We start from the raw sequence: 13152 nt of genomic DNA on the forward strand, positions 1-13152 counted from the left end.
CTCACCCGCCTCATGGATGGGCAAAGAAGGGAGGCCCTGGGTGACCCCTCACTCCAGGCTCAGGCAGTCCCCAGTCTCCACGTCCCAAGTACCCAAGGCCCCCTATGGGTGGGGGCTGGAGAGCAGGAAGGGCTGGCTTCTGCACCCCTGTCCAGGCCCTTTGAAACAACTTGCCATTTGGCGTTTGAATGTGGGATAATTAAAATATTAATGCTTTGAAAACATAATTGGTATATCTTTAAAAACTGAAGCCACTCCAGTGATCAGTGATAACAATGGGCTTTTCTTTCCGCACCGGCTACAACTGTGTAACGCCTGCTTTTTCTCTCCCCACCCCCTGCCTCCCGCCCGCCTGCCCCCCCCCCACCCCCCCCCCGCCCCCTCCGGATTTAGGTTTGCCTGTGTTCTCCGGCTCTCCGCCCATGAGGAGCTTTTCATCCACCAATTTAACCGGCAGAAAGCAGAGTCAGCCAAGCTGTACGGCAGGCTCGAGGCTGCCTGCCAAACAGCAGAAAATTAAAGAAAGCCAGAAGACAGATGTGCTGTGCACGGACGAAGAGGAGGATTGCCAGGCTGCCTCCCTGCTGCAGAGATACCCCGACAACAGCGAGAAACCATCCGGGAAGCGACTGTGCAAAACCAAGCATTTGATCCCGCAGGAGCCCAGGCGGAGCTTGCCGCTGCCAGGGGACTACTACGTGGAGAATGCCGATGGCAAGGTACCTCTTGCCCCCGGCACTCCCCCCTGGGTCGTGCCAGTGCATCCTGCCTGCCCGCTTCTCCGCTTCCGGGGACAAAGGTTTCCTTTTCCTGAACACCCTCCCCCAAAATGTCACTGCCCTGTCCTAGGGGGCCTGTATCCTGGGTGGTGCTAAAGTTTCCGGCTAGTAGAAACACAACCCCTTCTCCCCGCCCCCCCCCCCACACCCACACAAAAGAGGAGGGGGAAAGCGCTATGGCGGAAGGACATCCCACAATGTGTGCGCTGCCCGCTTTCTTGGTAGGTGACCGTCCGGAGATTCCGAAAGCGGCCCGAGCCCAGTTCTGACTATGATCTGTCACCGGCCAAGCAAGACCAGAAGCCGCTGGACCGTTTGCAACCACTGCTACCAGTTTCGCAGACGTCACAGCTGCCCTGTTCAAGCTCTCCGCCGGAGGCCACCCAGTCCCGCCCGATGCCACCAGAAGCGCGGAGGCTTATTGTCAATAAGAATGCAGGCGAGACGCTCCTGCAGCGGGCTGCCCGGCTGGGCTACGAGGTGAGCATCCTCGTGGGTGTGCTGGATACCGGCTGCCGCTCCGGGGGTGGGGGCCCCATTGGCGGGGGCGGAGGGTGGAACCTCAGAGCCCAACTCTCCTCCACGTTGGGGGCTGGGCTGGGTGTTCCAATGGGATGTTTGCGTTAGCCCCCGCTCACGCTGCTGGCTCTTTGGTGGCTTGTTCAGTCGCGGTGTGAAAAGAAAGGCTTCTCTGATGTTTGCTTCGTGTTCAGGCAGGTAGGCTGCTTCGGCATCTTCCAGTCTGGCTCACTTATCTCTGATATAAAATCTGACCTAACCCAGGGCTTGGCGACTAGGGGAATTTTAATGAGCCCTTTTGGATTCTGATTAGCAAGGGGTAGAGAAGTTATTAACTCTACTTTTGGCTGCTGCGCTGTTTGGAGGCAGAGTGATGCCCGCCCCCCCTCCCCCCCCCCCCCCCCCACCGTGGGGTAACAGCGGGAAATGTCTGTGCAGAGTAGGGGTGGTGATGGGGCAGACCTGAGGGGTCTCTTTGAGAGAGGGTACTGGAGCCCAGGGCTGAGGGTAAAGGAGGTTTGGTCCTTAACCAGGACTCCTGGTCCACACCGCTGTATCCCAACCCAAACCTGGCACAGCTGATGACAACCATGGCCTCTACTGCCAGAGCAATATAGATAGAAAGGTAACTGATATCTTTCTAAGCTTGTGTGATCCACAGTAACTCCCTTCACCCTTGTAAGGGAGGCATCTTCACGTGGCAGTAGCTAGGACTAGCCCACTTCCAGATGAGGAGACTGAGCCTCAGAGGGGTTAACTGATACTGGCAGTCTACAGTCTGGCTCCACAGCCCACCCTCCCCCACCACGCTCCTCACCAAGACTGGTTCACATTGGAATTGCCCTTTTTACAGTTTAGAACCTCTGTGAGATAGATGACTCCTTCTGCCCTGTGCGCCTCCCCCACCGCACTTGTCAGCTGCAATTGTGATGTAATAGCCCACAGGGCAGAGGCATTTTTTCAAGCTGGCATCAGCTCTCTGGGAGTTGAATGGTCACAGTAAAATGCGGCTCAGCAGGCCAAGCACGTGGAGGTGTGGACTAGCATTGGGGTGGCAGGACCCATGCGGGCCAGGAACCCTGGCTCCCCCACCTCCAGCTCCTACACCCCCAGCCAGCTCTGTGGAACCCCTGTCCCCTTGTCCATAATGCCCTAAGCCCTTGGAGATGTGCCCACTCAGCCCCCCAAGGCATGACTGTGGGTGGGAAGTTGGAAGCACCTATGCTTAGTGCAAGGCTTGAATGTGCTGCTGTTATATCTACATGTCTTTGGAGACCTCTCCATTAGCTAGAGAGAGCTTTCTGGTGGTTCACGCAGTTACTTTAAGATGAAGTCCAAGGAGCACCCAAGTGGTTTTCCCAAGAGCAGAGAACAGCACCTAGGAGGACAGAGTGGCTGTTGCACACAACCCTAAGCTGGGCCCCATGTGCCAAGTGTTTGCTCAGTACTAGTTGTGGTTGAGAGCATATACTCCTGGTATGGGGGTAGGGTAGGGAGCCTACTTGGCATCATTCCCACCAGTCTCCCGTTGGGACCAGAGACTTCAAGAGACCCTTGTTGGTCCTTTAAGAAAGTTTCCATTTTGGTTTGGTGACTCTGAGGTCTGGACCGAGGGGCACTTGATCCATACGTTTTTTAGCCTACCTGGCCTTCGATTGTACACAGGAGGCCATGGGGATGTTTGTGGTCAGACTTGGTTTTCTTCAAATATACATTTCAACATGTAGGTTATACACTGATTATCACCAGTTTTGATACTGATCATTGTGACTTGTAGATGAATGCTTTTAACTTTTTTATCCAACTTCCTGGGGTTTCTCTAGGCAGAATGTTAAATGTTGGGGTGATGGCCCAGTTGGGAGATTTGACAATTTAAACCTTTTAACATTGAAAGATAGTTTACTTAACCAAATAAAGGTGTGCTTTGAACGCACTTGGGGAGGGTTTTCCTGAAGTTCTGTCTTCACCATTCATTGTTGGTGATTTTCTGCTTATACCATGTGCAGTAAAGGCAATCTGAGCTTTATGTCAAAATGATCTGGTTCTGGAAGTTTAGAAACATGCTCTGGCTTCAGATCTGCTTGCAAAAGATTACTTGCGTGGCCAGAGACCTCAAACCTTTCCCTCTCCAGAAAAAGGCTTCTGCTTCTTAGGCTAAAATGCCAACGTGCAACCCCATGCGTGTGCGCTTAGTGGTAATGGTTAAATTTTCTATGAATTGAATAAATCATGTTTTTAAAAAAGTTAATGAGGCATTTAATTAATTAACAATGTCGGGTTTATGGCCTTTATGGTTACATTTTGCGGTTAATGGCGTTCAGCTTATAGCCGCTTAACAGAGAGTTGTCCAACAAAAACAGTTGGATTTTGTTTGGAAATGGGTGGGCTGCCCTTCAAACACTCCCATTTCTAGCAGAGAAAATAAACCAAGAGATGTGTTGGGCAGACAGACTTGCCTGACCTCGTCACCTTTCTCTCTGTTGGTAACGGTGGTTGCCATCCGTTTAGAGACCAACTCCCTCCCAGCTAGGAGAGTGTGGTTAGCCCACTGACCCCAATAGAGATGGCCTGTGGGATGCTCATCATGGATAGATTGCATCCCTTGGGCCTTTTGAATCTTGCCAGCCAACCAGATACTAAAGATTTGAATTATAGGTCTAGTAGTTCATGTTAATTGAACTTGGGGTTTAATTTCTCTGGGCCTCAATTTCTCTTAAGTGTTCAATGAGGATAGTACTATCTTCCTTTCCTGACATCTCCTGGGTTCCCGTGGGATGACGGAAGATGTCCTTATCTGGGGCAACGAGAAGCACTGTGTAAATAGCAGCATCAACATGGTTGAGTTAGGTCAGACTGGGCCGTGGGGCTCCTGCTACCTTGGCTGATGTCCTCCAGGAACAGAGATTTGACTTACCTGTCAGCTTTGATGGCCTTTCATTTCTAGGTCCCCTTGAATTGGCCCTGGTAGCAATGAAGGTTTCCAGGTGAAGGCCATGATTGTCAGAGTAAATAAACCCCGTGCTGGTAGGACCCAGGCAGGCCGCCAGGACCTGGGGTAAACTGATCTGTACACAACAGTTGGTGGCGTTCAGACCTGATCTGGAGCCACGTGACGGGGCCTCTCCCTGACTGGGGCACACAGCTCCATTAGCTTGCGGCCGTCCACTTGAGTCTGGCTACTGAGGGCCTGCTAAGGGAGCAGCAGCTTCATGCAGTATCCTGGATACCAGGGCTCAGTATAGGTGGCCCGGGAGCCCAGAGGATTGTGGGCTTTCTGGCAGGTTGGGATCTGAACGAAGAAACACCTTCATGGGCGTGCCTTTTCCCTTCCTCCCCTTGTTTTAGAAGGGAGCTGCCACATTGACCTCACCGATGGCCAGGTTTACCAGCATGGCCCACTAGGTTCATGGACTAAACAAATGGAACTTGCAAGTTCACTCACAAGTGAGTGGTCACCTTTGATTGGCATGTCCTCTGAAGGTCCTAACAATGGACCCTGTTCTAGGTTACACAGATGAGTTACTTAAGAGTTGTCACAAGGTCTGCTCTGACCCCGTCCCGTCCCCCTTTACCAAGTGGACTGAGCATTGGGCTGCCTGCACACTCCGCCTACCCCTGGCTCTCAGAACCTGACAGCTCTCTGCTGGGCATGACTTGGAAGAAAACAAGTATAACATGTTTTCTGGTGGCAAAATGCTTTCGATGTGTTTGAAAACTTTCTTAATCAAGGTAATAAAACATTGAATAAATTACCACTCTGCTAACTGGGAGCAGTTCATATTAATATTTTAACACACCAAAGAAGTAAGATTAATAACAGTGATTCTAATGCATACTCTTGACACAGAACTCCTTCGGGGAAGGGGGAAGGATAGAGTCGTTTTATTTGCTTCTTGAAATGTGTAGTTTGTGGGGTGGAATGAGGCATAATAGAGGGCGGGGTTATTTGGAGCATTTTGTGTCATTCCTTGAGGATGGATAGAGAAAGCTTCTGTTTGATTCTATTGAACATACAAATAGCATTTGAGGCCCAGGTTCTGATTTGGGGTCTTCACTGGGGGCGTGAGGATGTGGCTGACCTGGGTGTCTGTCCCTCCTTCTCTAACCTGAGGGATGTTCTTCAGCGGATTTCCGCTCTCTTTAAGCATCAGTCATCAATGCTTAAACATGTGTTGTCAACTATTGCCACCGACAGAACGGACCTGTCAAGGGAGAATGGTCTATACTTGGCCTTGTGTCATCTAAGATGTTAGCAGCCGTGGCATCTCTGTATGGGCCATACCAGATCCTCTCAGCAGCCCTGTGGAAGCTTGGGAGAAGTTCAGGGGCAGCTTACCCTGGGCCAGGCCGCTGGAGCAGCAGAGCCCTAGACAACACTATCTGCATCTCCAAGCCCTTCCCACAAGTTTTTGCCCCCTCACCAGGACGCCCACCGCACTTCAGTGAGCTGTTAGATCCAAGGATGTATGCTTTTGAAAGTGGGCACTGCCAAGCTATGGAAAGGCCACCCTTGGAAGGTTCACTGTGTGGTGGTCTGATGGCATCCCCTACTTTCTTCCCACAGGAAGTGGTCTTGTACTGCCTGGAGAATAAGATTTGTGATGTGAACCATCGAGACAACGCGGGTTACTGTGCCCTGCATGAAGCTTGTGCAAGGGGATGGCTCAATATTGTACGACATCTCCTTGAATATGGCGCTGATGTCAACTGCAGTGCCCAGGATGGGACCAGGTAAGTGGTGGGGAACCCCAGGAGGAAAGATGGAGTGTGAGCACCATGTAAGCACACTGATGGAATCAGACATCTTTCTGGCAAATTTACATAGAATTTTAAAACTTAGTGATGCTCTCATGGACAGAAATCCCTGGAAATGTTGCACCTGCATGGATAATCAGGGGTGTTGCCTTTTATGACCCCAGACTCTTTACCAGCATCTGTTCAATCACCATATTTAAAGTACACGTGCGTTGAAAGTCCCTGGAGTACAGACAGGGCCGGGGCCAGTGGCTTCAGAGGATCTGCTGTGGTCACCCACACCCCCGGCCCCCTACTCTTTCCTTGACCTTGGTTTATTGGCCAGAGTCCCAGGTCTGAGTCAGCCCAAGCATCTTCTGGGTTGTGCCTGGGATGCTACCAGGAGGCGGGGCACTAGGGCTTTCCTGACAGTCATAAAATGAGCAAAACTGAAATGTATTTGGTGGTTCATGGTTTCCAAAAAGCATTCTTTCCAGATGGGACTGTGGGTTGTGTTTCCAATCCCAATAGACACAGAAAGGACTCTGGACTCTCCGGAGAACTCACCCTGCCTGCCGACTGCTTCTGAGCCAGAGGGTTGATCATTGATCTCCAAGTTGGTTTCAGGAGAGGTTCTACTTTACCCCTAGTTTCTTTTAGAAATGGCAATCTTTTTTTTTTTTAATGGTATAAATAATTGCTTGTCATGTTGGCTTCCATGATGTTGGGGTTTCCCCCCCCCGCCCCATAAGTTATCTTCTTACAGTCTGTCACTATTTAAGTTCATTGGGAAAGTTTTCATCATGGCCTGAGTTCCTCCTTAGGCTAAGTGGATTAAGAGAGATTTGCATTTGAGAATTAGGCCTGAGATAGTCTCTTCATCTGTCCTATAAAGGGTTAAGTGTAGAAATAATAATAGAGTGATTCATCATTTGACAGTGGGCCAGTCACAGTGCCTCACTTTCCCCGTGTGGAATGGCAGTGACTGTACACTCCCCTCCTTGGTGAAACAGCAGCTTGACCACACACAGTCCATTTTGCCTTTGTGTCGTTAGAGGTGAACATCATGTCCACAGGTATAATCAATCCCCCGCGCCTCTCTTAGGCCTCTCCACGATGCCGTCGAGAACGATCACTTGGAAATTGTCCGCTTGCTCCTCTCCTATGGTGCTGACCCCACCCTGGCGACGTACTCAGGTAGAACCATCATGAAAATGACCCACAGCGAACTTATGGAAAAGTTCTTAACAGGTATGACAGAGATCACGAAATGGTCTGGTTCAGGCATCTAGATGGGCCAGGCTCCCCCCACCTCGTTTTACACTTACTGGGAAAGTTGGCGTAACATTAGTCTGTCAAACAGATACATACTTGAATGTTGCATGGGATGGCTGGGGAATTCTGAGCTGGCCAGGCCTAGCTTTTGTTTGGCAGGCAGGTGCAGTGAGACGGACTATCACTCGGGAAGGCAGGTAGATGCATATGCAGCTTACAATTAGATACCTGGAGGAGTGCGCAGAGGGACTTGTCTGGAGATAAACCTGCCAGCCCCAGCGTGAGATTCTCCCGACCTCCACCAGCATTTGCCTCTAGCCAGCAGGTGTTAACCTTGTTTCCCTCTCTCTCTCCAGATTATTTAAACGACCTGCAGGGTCGCGATGATGATGACAGCAGCCCCAACAGCAGTAGCAACAGCAATGTCTCTTGGGATTTCTATGGCAGCTCTGTGTGTGGTGAGCAGCCTTATTCATTTCAGTTGGGTGGAAAGGACGTGCAGGAGTTAAGAGAACTTTTCTCTCTAGTGTGGATGAAGGCTTGGGGCGGGTGCCATGAGCAGGGCTGGCTTGGGAAAGACTTTCTGTTTGGAGAACAGCTGGAATCTTGCTCTGGCTTAACTGATCCCCACCTCTCTCTCTCGTTTGCCCTCCCTTAGAACCAGATGATGAAAGTGGTTATGACGTTTTAGCAAACCCCCCTGGACCAGAGGATGAGGACGATGATAATGACACCTGCAGCGACATGTTTGAATTCGAGTTCTCAGAAAGCCCCCTCTTGCCGTGTTATAATGTCCAAGTGTCCGTTGCTCAAGGGTGAGCATGCCCAGCGTGAGACTGAGAAGCAGCAGATGAGGGTCGGGGGGTCGGGGGGGTGAGTGAATTCCTCACCAAGTGTCCACCAACTTCACACACTGCAGTAGAATTTTGCCAGGAAAGGGGTGGGTTGGGGTGGGGGATCCCAGCAAACTGCCCTCATCGTAATACACCCCACAGCCCAAAGGACACAAGAGCCAGTGGCTGGAATTGCTCACTGTAGTTTCAGTCACTACAGTCTTGGGGAAAGGATCCTCCTTGGGAGCCCCCCCACAAAGAACCACTGTAGGGGCCTTCCAAGGCACACAAGGTCCACTGATGTAGCCTCTCCTTGTGTAAGATTAGGTAAAGCCTATGTGGCACCTGGGATCTTCTGTATCCTCGGACTGGGTCAGATGGAGTTTTGCCCCGTTAGTCAGGCCACTGCGCCCCTGTGCCCAGCCCTCCAGAGTGAGCACGCCAGGAGACATTGCTCTGCCATGTGTTGGCCCCTGCTTAAGGAGTAGCATCCTCCTTGGACTATGAGCCTGGGAATGTGTCTGTCCGTCTGTCCTCGTGCTGACGGTCTCTTAGGAATAGAGCTCATGAAGCGTGGCAAGGGACAGCAGGGAAAGGTTGTATCCCCTTCCTTCGAGAAAGCCTCACTCCCAGCAACATTGAGGGGCAGGTTGGAGGTGTGGGGAAAGGAAAGGAAAGACAGGCAACCTTGCCTCTTTCTCATGCTCTCTCCATGAGGGTCGGAAGAGAGGAAAGATCACAGAGGTGTTTGCCATTTGCCTTGGGTTCACTAACAGACTAGTTTTCCCTTGTGACTAGAACCGGGGGGGATAAGTGGGCAGAGACTCACTTGGACAGGGTGACCTGAGTTGTGGCTGGAGCTGAGGGACCAAGCCTTTGCCTGGGATGTGTCCATCAGTTCTAGAGGTGCCAGGGCGGCCTGTGACGAGGCTCATTCATGGGTGCTGCTCCCACTTAGGTCTAAATTGGCTGATCCGTCCTAGACCGTCTCTTAATACATGCAGATGGGTCCAGAGTTCGCCGCTAGAAGTAGATCTTAGTGAAAAGTGGAGTGAGCGAAGTAATCAAAGCAGAAGTAACTGGCCCTTGTTATACCACTGGGAGACTGGCAGTTCATAGTTGGGAGAGCTTTTAATTTTGCCAAAAACTCAAACCACTGTCCTTTCTCTGGTGCAGGCCTCGGAACTGGCTATTGCTTTCAGACGTGCTCAAGAAACTGAAAATGTCCTCCCGCATATTTCGCTGCAATTTCCCAAACGTGGAAATTGTCACCATTGCGGAGGCTGAGTTCTACCGGCAAGTGTCAGCTAGCCTCTTATTCTCATGCTCCAAAGACCTAGAAGCCTTTAATCCTGAAAGCAAGGAGCTCTTAGATCTGGTGGAGTTCACGAACGAGCTTCAGACTCTGCTGGGCTCATCCATGGAGTGGCTCCACCCCAGCGACACGGGCCCGGACGACCACTGGTGAGCTCGCAGGGCCCGCCGTGGACAGTGTGGCATAGTGTTACCTTGTGCATATGTGTCATAATACGACGGTTTCTGTAAAGAAGGGACACTATTACATAGAAAATCTCTCTTCTTTATATAAGAGACATGACTCCAGTCGGAAGGACTCAGAAATAAGGTTTTTTCTTTTTAAACTTTTAAGTCAGTTTTTATGACGTTGTTAAAAATGTTTCTTTACTTTTCAGTGCACACATGCTTTGGGATATGTTTGTTTTTACTCAGAACATTTGTTTCTTTTCTTTTTTAAGGAGAAAAAAAAAAACAAGGAAAAGGAGCTCCACACTTTGACATAATTTCATGTAAAGCTCCCATGACAAAGGCTGTAACTGTTGAGAGTGTGGTCAGAACCGTGTGGTTGGTTTGGGGGGTTGTATTCGGGGAAGGCACTTGGCGATATTGTAACTTTATGTTTTGTTTACAGTGTACCTGCTCGGGCCAGGTCAATGCTATTGGATGTGATCCAGTAGTATGTAATATACATTCAAACCATATCCACACACAACAACTAATTGTATGAAACTTTTATATCCTAATTTAAAAGCTGTGAAATTAGTTTTCACGCATCAAACCGGATTGTTTATATGTTTAAACATTTTATGCTCTTATTTAAAGAAGACTTTGAGCTATTTTTTTCTGTACCCTGTAAAATATTGAAAACTAACATAATATGTTGAGGTTGCTTGAAATTGTACATAAAACTAAAATTTTCTGAAGTGTGTGTTTATGTATGAAACCTGTGTTTTAACTTTGTAAGTAAATTCTCTGCCTTTGTATTTATATTTTACAAAAATTTTCTTAAAAGGCAATAAACCTGTTGAGGAAAGGAGAAAATTGAAGTACCTTGTGTCCTATGTATTTTCCTAAAGCATTACTGTTGGCAGGTTTTTTTTTAAGTGTTGTTGATGGTCTGTTCCCTATAGATAACTTTAGGACAGTTTATAGTCTCTATGAACTGAAACAGACTAGAAGATTTCAGGGAAGTGAGACTCAGAAGACAATTTGAAGTTCTATCCCGATTGCTCAATTCGTAGACATATATTTTGATGGTTCTCAGATCCTACCTGATCTCTGATGGCCTAGAAAACATTTACGTTGCCTTTGACCTTGATGGACCACAGAAGCTTCATCGTGGCTAACCCTTAATCTTTAGGGGTATTTTTTCAGAAACAGGGCTTTTATTATGTCACTTTTCCCTGCAGACCTCATGTTTTTCTGTTACATTTTAGCATCAAGTCCAAACCTGCTTGGCCCAATAGTCAAGGCTTGTAGTTATGACCACTCTGCTATTCTCCTGCTCGCTCTTCTTACAGCAGTATTCCTGTTGGGTACTATCAGTTGGCACTCAGTTTCCGTCCTGCATCTTTTAATTCCTTTCTTCATTGCAGAGGCTAGAAACCTGAATATTACTAGACTCCCTTGCAGCTAGAATTCTGAATCGTGGTTAGGTTTGGGAGGCAGAGTGAGGGAGAGGTGTCTTCCTGCTCTACAGGCTGCTGATAAGGTTAAGGAGACATGTTGGACAGTTGGACTGATTGCAGCCTTTCAACAGTGGGTCTTTAGCTTTGTGAGTAATGGGATGCAGTAGTGATTGTGGTAATGCCTGGATGACAACCTCAATAGACTGTTCTTAAATCCAGTGCTTCTGGTGTCATCCTTGACACATTCCTCCAGCCCTCCCAAAGATTCCTTGTATCAAATCCATTTGTGATCAGAATGCTTAGTGGTTTTCAGTCTTATAGTGAACTCTGAGAACACCTAGGCAGAGCAGATGGAAGGGGCCATGGAGATGATGTACTTGAGTGGGGTCTTAATGTATGGAGGGGAAGGGGCCTGTAAGCTCTGTGACCTGGCAGGTGGGGAAAGAGCCGTTTGTGGGAACAGGGAAATGCAGTACTGTCAGATGTGAGATGAGAGCCCATTGTTCAGTCGCTCCGTCGTGTCCGACTCTTCGACCCCATGGACTGCAGCACACCAGGCTTCCCTGTCCATCACCAACTCCTGGAGCTTACTCAAAGTCATGTCCATTGTGTCGGTGATGCCATCCAACCTTCTCATCCTCTGTTGCCCCCTTCTCCTCCTCCCACCTTCAGTCTTTCCCAGCATCAGGGTCTTTTTCAATGAGTTGGTTCTTCACATCAGGAGCCCATTGTTGGTGAGTACCAAATGAAGTTTGGGATGTATCTTGAAGACAAGGAAATCAGAGAACAGTGTTCTCGATTTATCCACTTTATTTATTAGTTTTAAAAATACATATTTTAAAATTCATTTTTGGCTGTGCTGGGTCTTGCTGCGTGGGCTTTCTCTAGTTGCAACGAGCAGGGACTACTCTTTATTGCAATGTGTGGGCTTCTTCGGTGCCTCTCGTTGCAGAGCATGGGCTCTACAGAATGCGGGCTTCAGTAGTTGTGGTGTGTGAGCTCAGTGTTCTCAGCTCCTGAGCTCTAGAGCATAGGCTCAATAGTTGTGGCGCACAGACTTACTTAGTTGCATGTGGGATCTACCCGACCCAGGGATCAAACCCATGTCTTCTGCATTGGCCAGTGGATTCTTTTGCACTGAGCCACCAAAGGGGTGCTATTATTTATTTTTTTGATCAGAAAAAATACACTTTGATTGTTTTTAAAAAAAAAGAATCTCAACGTTTCAGAAATAGAGGTTCTTGTCATCCCAAACCAAACCCTTTCTCCCATTCCCCACCCGAAAAGTTAAAACCTGTTAACAGTTTTGCTGAACTTTTGTTTTTTAGGAAGTCGTCTCAGACAGCAGGTGGAAGTGGTCACACACAAAGCAAAAGAGACCTGCAGAAATGATTGAAATGAAAGAGGACTGGTGAGCCTGAATTACAGGCAACGAGGGGCCCCCAGGAGCCCAAATTAAAGCAAAGAATAACAACCCCAAGGTATTTGGCTCTTTGTATTTGCGTTTGGGCTGGAGTTAAAGGGTGGGCTGGCGACCAGCTGAGGTTCTCTCCTGGATGAAGGTCATTCTATTAATTAAGAAAATAGGTGGGAGCCATAGGTTTAAGGGGTGCAGGGGAGGTTATGGGCTTGGTTTAGGAGACATTTAAGGTATGGTTCATGCAGTGGAGGAGCCATTGGTAAGTTAGAACACTTACTGTAAGAAACATCAGGTGTTTGAAACCGTGGATGAAGAACAGCTAAAGAACTGACTGATTCTAGGTAGAAATGAGCTGTCCGTGGCCTAGAAAAGTTTGGATGTCAGGGAGCTCCCCAGCGGTTAAGAGGAGGTGCCGTAGGTGTGGGTGCGCCCTGCCCCTCTCCAGGGGAGCAGAGGGAACACCAGTAGAGACGACATCCCACTGGGTGTAGAGTAGCTTTCCGTAGGGAAGACAACAGTGCAAGTGAGATCATACTAGCCGTAGCAGGCTCCCAGGCACAGAATCCCTCATAGCACAGGTGGAGAATAGAAGTGTTCTATTCTCTGAATAGAATAGAATTCTGAAGGTTCTTCTGAAGGTGTAAAGATTGAGGGCATGCTCTTCGTCC

General features: G+C 48.9%; 1 protein-coding gene across 14 annotated transcripts in view; it reads left to right on the plus strand.

The window, feature by feature from the left end:
- The window catches only part of BCOR (BCL6 corepressor), a 118972-nt gene extending 106434 nt beyond the window's left edge, over positions 1-12538 (plus strand). For 11 of the 14 annotated variants that reach the window (XM_070784383.1, XM_070784379.1, XM_070784378.1 and 8 more), the window contains 8 exons: positions 394-719; positions 1005-1259; positions 5863-6029; positions 7138-7283; positions 7664-7765; positions 7966-8122; positions 9317-9604; positions 12393-12538. In XM_070784383.1, the coding sequence (XP_070640484.1) occupies positions 394-719; positions 1005-1259; positions 5863-6029; positions 7138-7283; positions 7664-7765; positions 7966-8122; positions 9317-9604; positions 12393-12456 (1505 nt within the window). In that variant the 3' untranslated portion in view covers positions 12457-12538. Of the gene's footprint in view, positions 1-393; positions 720-1004; positions 1260-5862; positions 6030-7137; positions 7284-7663; positions 7766-7965; positions 8123-9316; positions 10483-12392 lie in introns of those variants that run through there. The other 3 variants (XM_070784386.1, XM_070784389.1, XM_070784390.1) reach the window with 1 other exon arrangement.
- Positions 12539-13152: the final 614 nt, after the last annotated feature.

Source organism: Bos indicus, chromosome X (assembly GCF_029378745.1).
Source record: "Bos indicus isolate NIAB-ARS_2022 breed Sahiwal x Tharparkar chromosome X, NIAB-ARS_B.indTharparkar_mat_pri_1.0, whole genome shotgun sequence".
Classification (NCBI taxonomy): domain Eukaryota; kingdom Metazoa; phylum Chordata; class Mammalia; order Artiodactyla; family Bovidae; genus Bos; species Bos indicus.